Here is a 10,265-nt window from a genome sequence, read left to right on the forward strand (position 1 = left end):
TCCCCCCACTGTGGCCAAACTCCCTCCCTCCCTCCCACCTGGGGGGCGTCCACTCCCTCCCCCAACCGTGGCCAAGCTCCCCCCCCCCGGCGTGTCCGCTCCCTCCCCCCACCGTGGCCAAACTCCCTCCCTCCCTCCCACCTGGGGGGCGTCCGCTCCCTCCCCCCCCCGGCGTGTCCGCTCCCTCCCCCCACCGTGGCCAAGCTCCCCCCCCGGCGTGTCTGCTCCCTTCCCCCACCGTGGTCAAGCTCTCCTCCCCCCTGCCCCCCGTGGGCATCCGCTTCCTTCCCCTACCGGGGCCAACCTTCTCTCCCCCCCCCCCCCCACGGGTGTCGCTTCCCGTCGGCCATGTTCGAGCAGGGGGGCCTACAGTCCAGCCCCCTCACATTAGCTCCCCTTCCTGTCGGCCATTGTACGGGGGGCCTGCGCTGGAGTCCAGGCCCCCGCCTCTCCGGCCTGGTTCCTCCACCTTGGCGTGTGTCCCCCGCCCCCCATGGCCCAGGTCCACTTCCTGTCCGTAACCGTGTCACTTCCTGTCCATGGCCAACGCAGGCCATGCCCCATGCTGTAGGAATGACCATAATCAATAGCCCCCCCAATATCCTCCCCGCCCTTCCCCCCCCCGTGGCTTAGCCAGTGCAGGGTGTATAGAGCCCCTCCCAGGCTGTCTCTCGCCAGGGCCGAAGGGCATTAAGGAGCAAGGAGCAGCGATTTCATTAAAGATGATTTACTAATTAATGGGGCTGGTTCGTTAATTAAGCCGAAGCAGGCTGGGGCAGGGCAGCACCCCGGTAGCGATGGGAGCCGCCCGGGGAGAGCCCCCTCCCGGAAACAAGGGACCCAGGCGCCCAGCCACCCGCGCAGGGCCAGGCATGGCCCAGACCCAGCCTTCGCTGGCGTGGTAAATACTCCCCCCCACCCCCAGTCATTTTTAAGCAAAGCGCCCCCTCCTGGGCGCGGCCGGGGCTGGAGTAGCTGGGATCCCCCCGCAGCGGCCCTGTCCGTTCCAGCTCAGCGGCCCCATCTCCGGTGGGGCCTGGGCGGGGGGCAGAGCCGGCCCCACACACCAGCCCCCGGATCTGCAACAGAGCCAAGGGCAGAGTGAAGCTGCAGCCTGTGGAAGAGATTTGCCCCCCCCCCCCCAGCTGGTCTCCTCTCCCACCCTCTGCTGCAGCCCTGCCCCCTCCTCCCTTTCCCCACTGCCCCTTCCGTGGTCTCTCGCCTCCCTTCCCCCTCTGCCAGGTGCCCTCACTCACCCTCCTCCGCTCACAGCGTCTGCTTCATCCCCCCGGCCCCGCGCTGCAGCCAGGACGCCTGCAGCTTCTGCAGCTGCCGGTCCTTCTCCTCCGCCTCTCGGGCAGCCTTCTGCAGGGGAGAACCCAGTGGATCAGCCCTGTCTGCCAGGGAAGGCAGAGACCGGCCACAACTCATTGCAGGGCTGAGCCCAGCTGCTCCAGTTCCCGCTGCAGCCAGCAGGTGGCGCCAAAGCTGCCCCCAGCTGCAGTTCCTCCGGCAGCCCCTATTGGCAGCTGGGTGCAGGCCGGCTGCAGCCACTAGGTGGTGCTAGTCGGGTCTCCCCCATCCCACCGCTGCCCCCCCCGGGCTCGCCACTAGGTGGTGCTAGTCGGGTCTCCCCCATCCCACCGCTGCCCCCCCCGGGCTCGCCACTAGGTGGTGCTAGTCGGGTCTCCCCCATCCCACCGCTGCCCCCCCCGGGCTCGCCACTAGGTGGTGCTAGTCGGGTCTCCCCCATCCCACCGCTGCCCCCCCCGGGCTCGCCACTAGGTGGTGCTAGTCGGGTCTCCCCCATCCCACCGCTGCCCCCCCCGGGCTCGCCACTAGGTGGTGCTAGTCGGGTCTCCCCCATCCCACCGCTGCCCCCCCCGGGCTCGCCACTAGGTGGTGCTAGTCGGGTCTCCCCCATCCCACCGCTGCCCCCCCGGGCTCGCCACTAGGTGGTGCTAGTCGGGTCTCCCCCATCCCACCGCTGCCCCCCCCGGGCTCGCCACTAGGTGGTGCTAGTCGGGTCTCCCCCATCCCACCGCTGCCCCCCCCGGGCTCGCCACTAGGTGGTGCTAGTCGGGTCTCCCCCATCCCACCGCTGCCCCCCCCGGGCTCGCCACTAGGTGGTGCTAGTCGGGTCTCCCCCATCCCACCGCTGCCCCCCCCGGGCTCGCCACTAGGTGGTGCTAGTCGGGTCTCCCCCATCCCACCGCTGCCCCCCCCGGGCTCGCCACTAGGTGGTGCTAGTCGGGTCTCCCCCATCCCACCGCTGCCCCCCCCGGGCTCGCCACTAGGTGGTGCTAGTCGGGTCTCCCCCATCCCACCGCTGCCCCCCCCGGGCTCGCCACTAGGTGGTGCTAGTCGGGTCTCCCCCATCCCACCGCTGCCCCCCCCGGGCTCACCACTAGGTGGTGCTAGTCGGGTCTCCCCCATCCCACCGCTGCCCCCCGGGCTCACCACTAGGTGGTGCTAGTCGGGTCTCCCCCATCCCACCGCTGCCCCCCCCGGGCTCGCCACTAGGTGGTGCTAGTCGGGTCTCCCCCATCCCACCGCTGCCCCCCCCGGGCTCACCACTAGGTGGTGCTAGTCGGGTCTCCCCCATCCCACCGCTGCCCCCCCCGGGCTCGCCACTAGGTGGTGCTAGTCGGGTCTCCCCCATCCCACCGCTGCCCCCCGGGCTCACCACTAGGTGGTGCTAGTCGGGTCTCCCCCATCCCACCGCTGCCCCCCCCGGGCTCGCCACTAGGTGGTGCTAGTCGGGTCTCCCCCATCCCACCGCTGCCCCCCCCGGGCTCACCACTAGGTGGTGCTAGTCGGGTCTCCCCCATCCCACCGCTGCCCCCCCCGGGCTCACCGCCAGTGCATGGTCCCGCTCCTCCAGCAGCCCCCGCAGCCGGGCCAGCTCCCCCCGGCACTGCACCAGGGCGGCGGCTCTCTCGGCCAGCGCCCCCTCCTGCCGGGCCAGGCGCCCCCGCAGGGCCGCCGCCTCCCGCGCCCGTCCGGCCAGCGCCTGGGTGCAGCCTCGCAGCTGGCCCTGGGGGCGGGAAATAAGAATTACTGCCCCAGGTCTGCCCATGGTAGTGCCCCCAGCCCTGCCCCCAGCCCTGCCGTCCTCCACCAGCAACGCCCCCCCCCCCGCCCTCCCTCACCTGCAGCTGCTGCTCTGCGGCGGCCTGGGCCGCCAGCGCCCCCTGCAGCCGGGCTTCCATCTCTGCAGCCAGCCGGGCCCGCTGGGCCAGCGCCTCGGCCAGGAGCCGCTCCTGCTCCTGCAGCCGCTGCAGCAGCCCCGGGCCTGGGGCATCCAGGGACGCGGCCAGCACCTTGGGGGAGAGCGGGAGACCCACACTATTGCTCTCGGGGTGCTACACGGAACCTGCCCAGGGGCCGGATGAGCTGAGATGGGAGAACACTGTTGCAACAGTGGTTTCAGCCCTCACCTGGCGGGGAGCAAACCTAGAGACGCCTCCTGGGGCTGGTCGGGGAGGAAAATGTTGTTTCACCCACTTTGGAGGTTGGCACCTGCCCTAGCAAGCCAAGGTAGGGAGCACAGTCCTGCACAGCCAGAACTGGGAGACGCTGGCGAGATGGATGGTCTAACCCTCAGCTGCCCGGCAGGATCAAGCCCAGCAGAGCAGCTCAGCTGGGACACAGGAAATGAGTTAAACATTGTTGCAAGGGATGTTCTACACAGCACCTGGCCCGGTGGGGACAGCTGACCTGGGAAGACCTAGAAGGTGGGAAACATTGTTGCAACTGGTAGTCTATATGGCAGCTGCCATGGGGAATGAAAGCCATTGGGAAACTGAGGCAGGCGCAGCCCCTGTTCTAACCCGTGTTATAGACATCACCTATCAGCGATGGGGTGTGCACTGAATTTCCAAGGGAATTTCTGAGTGGGGACCAGCTGGCAGGCGTGAAAGAATTGGTACAAGATGGGTTAGGAATCACGCTGGAGCCAGGAATCGCTGTCACCCCCCCCGCCCCCGTTCTGCATGGCCCTGGGCAGGGGGCTCCCTACCTCCAGGTCCTTGGTGCTGCTGGCCAGCGCGGCCTGCAGGGCGGCGACCAACTCCTCCATCTCCTTCAGCGCCAGTGCCCGGGTCTGGTCCTGCCGGCGCCAGGTGTCCTGGGCCATGGCACAGAGCGATGCCAGCTGCCCCGACTCCAGCTCCTTCTGCTCCAGCGTCTCGCGCAGGGCCTGGAGACCCCCGCCCCCCAAACAGTGTGTGGGGAGGGAGCGGGGGGACAGATTCCCCCTGCCCTGGGTCAGGTGGGACGGAGGAATGGGGGGTGTATACCCCGAGGGGAACCCCCTCCCTGGTAAATGGGGGCAGAGGAGAAATGGGGGGTGTATACCCCGAGGGGAACCCCCTCTCTGGTAAATGGGGGCAGAGGAGGAATGGGGGGGTGTATACCCTGAGGGGAACCCCCTCCCTGGTAAATGGGGGCAGAGGAGGAATGGGGGGGTGTATACCCCGAGGGGAACCCCCTCCCTGGTAAATGGGGGCAGAGGAGGAATGGGGGGGTGTATACCCCACAGGAAACCCCCTGCCTGGTAAATGGGGGCAGAGGAGGAATGGGGGGGTGTATACCCCACAGGAAACCCCCTCCCTGGTAAATGGGGGCAGAGGAGGAACGGGGTGTATATGACATGGGGAAAGGGGGCTTTGGGTGTCCAGCCTGTCTCGTCCCATGGGGCGGAGGGGCAGAGGTCCCGGGGCGGAATCCCCCTGGGGAGGGATGTGGGGAATCCCGGGTGACCCCCCGCCCGCAGATCTGGGGGTCCCCAGCCCCCTTACGTGCAGGGTCCGCTCTCCGGTGCGCAGCGCGGCCGCCAGCCGCCCCAGCTCGCGGTCCTGGTCCTGCAGCGCCCCCTGCAGGCGGCCCCGCTCCTGCTGCTCCTGCTCCAGCGCCAGGGAGTGATCGGCGAGGGTGCGCTGGGGGGGCGGAGCGGGGGAGGGAGTCAGGGGCGCGGCGGGGGGGGACACGCGGGCCCGAGCCGGGCGGGGCAGGAACAGGACTGAGCTGGGCTCCGGGGGGGACAGGGGGCCCGGGCCGGGCCGGGCTGGGGGGGCGGAGCGGGGGAGCGAGTCAGGGGCGCTGCGGGGGGGGGGAGACACGCGGGCCCGAGCCGGGCGGGGGGGGACAGGGCCGGGCCGGGCCGGGGGGGCGGAGCGGGGGAGCGAGTCAGGGGCGCTGCGGGGGGGGGGGAGACACGCGGGCCCGAGCCGGGCGGGGGGGGGACAGGGCCGGGCCGGGCCGGGGGGGCGGAGCGGGGGAGCGAGTCAGGGGCGCTGCGGGGGGGGGGGAGACACGCGGGCCCGAGCCGGGCGGGGGGGGACAGGGCCGGGCCGGGCTGGGGGGGCGGAGCGGGGGAGCGAGTCAGGGGCGCTGCGGGGGGGGGGGGAGACACGCGGGCCCGAGCCGGGCGGGGGGGGACAGGGCCGGGCCGGGCTGGGGGGGGCGGAGCGGGGGAGCGAGTCAGGGGCGCTGGGGGGGGGGGAGACACGCGGGCCCGAGCCGGGCGGGGGGGGACAGGGCCGGGCCGGGCCGGGGGGGCGGAGCGGGGGAGCGAGTCAGGGGCGCTGCGGGGGGGGGGAGACACGCGGGCCCGAGCCGGGCGGGGGGGGACAGGGCCGGGCCCACCGCCCATGAAGGAGGGAGCGGGGCGGGGCGGGGGGGGCTCCTACCTCCAGCGCCTGGTCCCGATCCTTGAGCCGCCCGCAGAGGTGCCGGACCAGGCTCTCCGGGGCGGGCGGCTCGGCCCCCGGCGGGGCCAGGCTCTCCAGGGCGGCCAGGCAGTCCTGGGGGAGGCAGAGGGGGGGTTAGGGGCTGAGCCCGGGGTCTGCTCCCCCCGTCCCCCCACTTCCTCCCCACCTACCTGCAGCGCCGCCTCCTTGCTGTGTAGACACCGAACCAGCGCCCCCAGGAGCCGCTCCCGGCTCCGGCCCGGCCCGGGCCCCTCCCCCGGCTCAGGGGGGACCCCGGCGTCCTGCGGAAGAGAGAGATGAGGCGGGGGGCGGCAGGGGGCTCTCCCCGGGCGGGCAGGGCTGCCCCATTGCCCCAGGGGGCGCTGGGCTGCAGGCGGCTCTCCCCGGGCAGCGTGGGGCTGGGGATGCTGCCCCCCAAATTCCATACCTCGGGGGCCCAGCCCCCCGTCTTCGCCCGAAGGCTCCTCAGCTCCTCCTCAGCAGCCGCCAGCCGCCCCGTCAGCTCCTGGCACCGGAGCCGCCGCCCCCCCAGAGTCTGGAAAGAGAATGGGGAGAAGGACGCACCCCAACCTCTCCCGGAGACAGAGGGACTCTCCGGGGGTGGGAGCTGGTGGGTTAGAGCAGGCTGCGGGGAGGGGGGAGGGCTGGGAGCCAGGACTCCTGGGTTCTCTCCCTGGCTCTGGGAGGGGAGTGGGGGCTAATGGTTAGAGCAGGGGGGCGCTGGGAGCCAGGACTCCTGGGTTCTCTCCCTGGCTCTGGGAGGGGAGTGGGGGCTAATGGTTAGAGCAGGGGGGCACTGGGAGGCAGGACTCCTGGGTTCTCTCCCTGGCTCTGGGAGGGGAGTGGGGGTTAGTGCTTAGAGCAGGGGGCGCTGGGAGCCAGGACTCCTGGGTTCTCTCCCTGGCTCTGGGAGGGGAGTGGGGGCTAATGGTTAGAGCAGGGGGGTGCTGGGAGCCAGGACTCCTGGGTTCTCTCCCTGGCTCTGGGAGGGGAGTGGGGGCTAATGGTTAGAGCAGGGGGGCGCTGGGAGCCAGGACTCCTGGGTTCTCTCCCTGGCTCTGGGAGGGGAGTGGGGGCTAGTAGGTTAGAGCAGGGGGGCTGGGAGCCAGGACTCCTGGGTTCTATTCCTCCTGCCCCTTCTTACCTTCACCCCTAGTGGTATGAATTCATCCTCGAATTCCTCTTCTTCCTCCTCCTGCTCCTCTTCCTCTTCCTCCTCCATCTCCCTGGGGGGGCCAGAGGGGGCTGCCCTCTTCGCCAGCACCGGGATCCTGCTGCCGCGGGGCACCCTCAGCGCCCGCTGGCCGATGCCCCTGAGTGCCCGCAATGCCTCCCCCAGCGGCTCCGGCCCAGCCAGGCTGTCCAGGGACAGGAGGGAGCAGGACCCAGCGCGGAGGGAGAGCAGGGACCCCCCGTGCCCCCGGGGGCCCCCCAGGCCGGCCCGCAGTACCAGCGGCATGCTCTGGGACTTGTCCCGGCAGAGGGGCAGCGCCGGGGAGCCGGCCCCGAGCGGCCGCGGCCTCCCGCACACCCACTCGTAATCCGCGTCGGGCACCCGCAGCCCGTGGCAGCCGGGGCACCAGCGGTTCTGGCAGGGGCTCCCGCCGGCGCCCGGCTCTGCCCAGCACTCGAGCCCGGACAGCGCCATGTCGTCCTGCAGCAGCCGCAGGTACGGCGCGTCCAGCCGCTGGGGGGCGCCCGCCGGGCTGGGGGGCAGGCTGGCCTCGGGGCTGCGGCGGGCCTGGAGGTGCCGGAGGCAGCGGGCCAGGCGCTCCTTCTCCTCCAGGAGGTGCCGGAGCCGCGTGAGGGACAGCGCCTGGACCCGGGCGATCACCGCGTCGAAGCGGAAAACCCGCCCCAGAGCCTGGGCACATTTCCCGCAGAGGAACTCGCCCCGGCCGTCCCCCCGGCGTGGGGCCTCCCGGCACACGTGGGCCAGGAGGACCCGCAGGTCGGGGCGCTGGGGGGCCTGGTGGAAGAGCCACCGGCGCTGGCTGCCCTGCAGCTGGGAGCCGCACAGCCGGCAGGCGTCGCTCGGGTCCTCCATGGGCAGCGAGAGCCTGATCTGGAACCTCAGGGGGGCTCTGGAGCTCCCTGCTTTGGGTGGGCCCGCTCTGGAGCCCTACGTCTGGTTTCTAGAGGCCACCCAACCCACAGCTCGCCGGTCCAGCCAATCTAGAGCAAGGCAGGATCGAGAACCGGCTCCCGGGGATGCGTAGGCTCCAGAACCTAGCGGGTCTTGCTGCCGTTTCCGGAGTCCGCACGCGTCAGCCCGGCAGGAGGTGTCAGCTCGGGAGCCTGATGGCATCTAGAACCCTGTCTGCTCTAGATCATCGTGAGGTTCTGGATCCTCTGAGCTGGTCCCTCCAGCGCTGAATCCAGAGCCCTATATCGTGGTACTGCAGCGTCTAGATTGGCCTGTGCCTCAGTCTCCTCTCCCGCCTGGACCGCCCAGATCTAGACACACATGCAATTCAGTACCCGCGTCGCCAAGCTAGACCCCCCCACAAGGATCTAGAATGGGGCGCTAGAAACCTGGGATAATCTAGAACCCAGTTTTCCCACCTGCTGGCTCCACCTCACGGTGTAACAGGCTACAGGATGGTTGCAGGCTTTAGAACCCAGCACGGTCCAGATCCTTGGGGGCCTGGAGCTTTTCTGTTCCTCTAGCATCGAGCAGATTCCCTGGGGTCTGCTCTGGAACCTGGCGGAGCCTAGAACGTGGTGGGATCCAGAACTCGCCTGCTCTAGACCTGGATTATTCGTCCTGTTTCTCCAGATCCCAGATGCGGCCGCTCCAGAGGTCAGTGGAGTCTAGAACCCCGAGCTAGAACCCGGCTCACAGGTCTGCACTGATCTAGAGCCTTCGTGGAGGGGTCGAATTGTGGGATGGAACGAACCAGGCTAGGAGAGCAAATAAAATAAAGTCAGACCCCCCCTGCCAGCTCTGCCGGTGCCCCTCACTCCCGACCCGCAGCCCCCCACTACCCTGCCCTGGGCTCCCTCCAGCCCTGCCGGTGCCCCTCACTCCCGACCCGCAGCCCCCCACTACCCCGCCCTGGGCTCCCTCCAGCCCTGCCGGTGCCCCTCACTCCCGACCCGCAGCCCCTGCCCGCCCAGCCCTGGGCTCCCCCCAGCTCTGCCGGTGCCCCTCACTCCCGCTGCCTGCTGCGGGTGTGGGGGAGGGGGGTCAGGGAAGGGAGGTGGGGCTGGGCCAGTAAGGGGTCAGGACGGTGGCAGGGAAACGAAAGAGGGAAGTGGGGGTGGGGATTTGAGGCCAAAGGGGAGGGGTGACTTGGGGAGGGAAGCCAGCGGGGTGGGGTCTTGGCCTGATTCCAGAGTCTACACGTACCCAGCGCTGCCCAGATCCGGGAGACAACCCAGGCATCCGGGCTCCCAGCCCCCCTCTCCTCCCATTGCCAGGCGGAGAACCCAGGAGTCCTGGTTCCTACGCCCACCATACTAGTCCCCACTCCCCTCCCAGATCCAGGAGCTAACCCAGGCGTCCGGGCTCCCCTCCCCCTCCCTGTTCCATGGGGGTGGGGATAAGGAGACACAGCCGCAGGGTTTGGACTTTATCCCCCTCTGCTCCCGTCTCACCCCACCCCCTCCCCCCAACCCCCCTCTGGCTCCCCCTTGTCACCTCTCGGTCCCGGGGCCTGAGTGAAAAGGGGTCCGGGCTGCTCAGGTGTCTCCCCGCCCCGCCCGCATCCGGGAGCAAGAGCCGCACACCTGCCGGGCCCGCCCCTCCCGGGGTCGGGGCGGGAACCCAGGAGTCCGGGCGCCCAGCTCCCCGCCCCACGCTCTAACCACTAGACCCCCCTCCCCTCCCTGAACTGGGAAGAGAACCCAGGAGTCCGGGCTCTCAACCCCACCCACCCCACCTGCTCTAAACAAGAGACCCCACTCCCCTCCACGAGCTGGGGAGAGAACCCAGGAGTCCGGGTGCCCAGCTCCCACCCCTCCCGCTCTAACCACCAGACCCCACTCCCCTCCCTGAACCAGGGACAGAACCCAGGAGTCCTGGCTCCCAGCCCCCCCCCCCCCTCTAAGCACTAGACCCCACTCCCGGCGCGCTCTCTCACCTCTCTCTCTCTCTGGGGGGGGTGCTGCTGTCTCTGTCCTGCTGCCCCCCCGCCCCAAGCAGCCTGTTTACAGACAAGCCACTTAAAGGCAGCAGTTGCGGCCAGATTAACCCGCTAATCCCCCCCCCAGCTAATCCCCCCACCCGCCTGGCTAGCCTGGGGGGGGGCAGGTCCAGGCTGAGCGCTGCGGTGGGGCGCTGTGCTGGGGGGGGCCCAACTTTGCACGGGGGGGAGGGGGCACTGTGCTGAGGGGCCGGGACAGCAGCGCGGGGGGGGGGGCTGGCCCTTTAATTCCCACCCCTGCGTCACCCTGCCGGAATGTGAGTCTGGAGCCCAGGGGGAGGGGAGGGGGTCAGGACTCCTGGGTTCTCTTCTGGTTCTGGCAGGGGAGTGGGGTCTAGTGGTTAGAACGGGGGGGGGAGGTGCAGGACTCCTGGGTTCTCTCCCCCCCCCCCAAGGAAACCCA

General features: G+C 70.2%; 1 protein-coding gene across 4 annotated transcripts; it reads right to left on the bottom strand.

Annotated features, from left to right (window-relative positions):
- Positions 1–711: 711 nt before the first annotated feature.
- LOC311530365 (uncharacterized protein) lies at positions 712–10,011 on the bottom strand. 4 transcript variants are annotated; one of them, XM_084646880.1, is made up of 12 exons: positions 9,358–9,486; positions 8,280–8,618; positions 6,859–8,171; positions 6,142–6,249; positions 5,885–5,995; positions 5,694–5,807; positions 4,803–4,940; positions 4,022–4,201; positions 3,153–3,323; positions 2,858–3,037; positions 1,257–1,365; positions 712–1,079 (listed from the first exon to the last, which is right to left on the bottom strand). In XM_084646880.1, the coding sequence occupies exons 3-11, from the start codon at positions 7,759–7,761 to the stop codon at positions 1,267–1,269; spliced, it is 2,004 nt and encodes a 667-aa protein (XP_084503006.1). In that variant the 5' UTR covers positions 7,762–8,171; positions 8,280–8,618; positions 9,358–9,486; the 3' UTR covers positions 712–1,079; positions 1,257–1,266. The 4 variants fall into 4 exon arrangements, with proteins under 4 accessions (XP_084503006.1, XP_084503004.1, XP_084503005.1 ...); XM_084646878.1 differs by lacking the exon at positions 9,358–9,486 and adding an exon at positions 9,800–10,011 and having other exon boundaries at positions 6,859–8,618; XM_084646879.1 differs by lacking the exon at positions 9,358–9,486 and adding an exon at positions 9,067–9,218 and having other exon boundaries at positions 6,859–8,618.
- Positions 10,012–10,265: the final 254 nt, after the last annotated feature.

The sequence above is a fragment of the Lepidochelys olivacea genome, assembly GCF_965140295.1.
Source record: "Lepidochelys olivacea isolate rLepOli2 genome assembly, chromosome: 14".
Lineage (NCBI taxonomy): Eukaryota > Metazoa > Chordata > Testudines > Cheloniidae > Lepidochelys > Lepidochelys olivacea.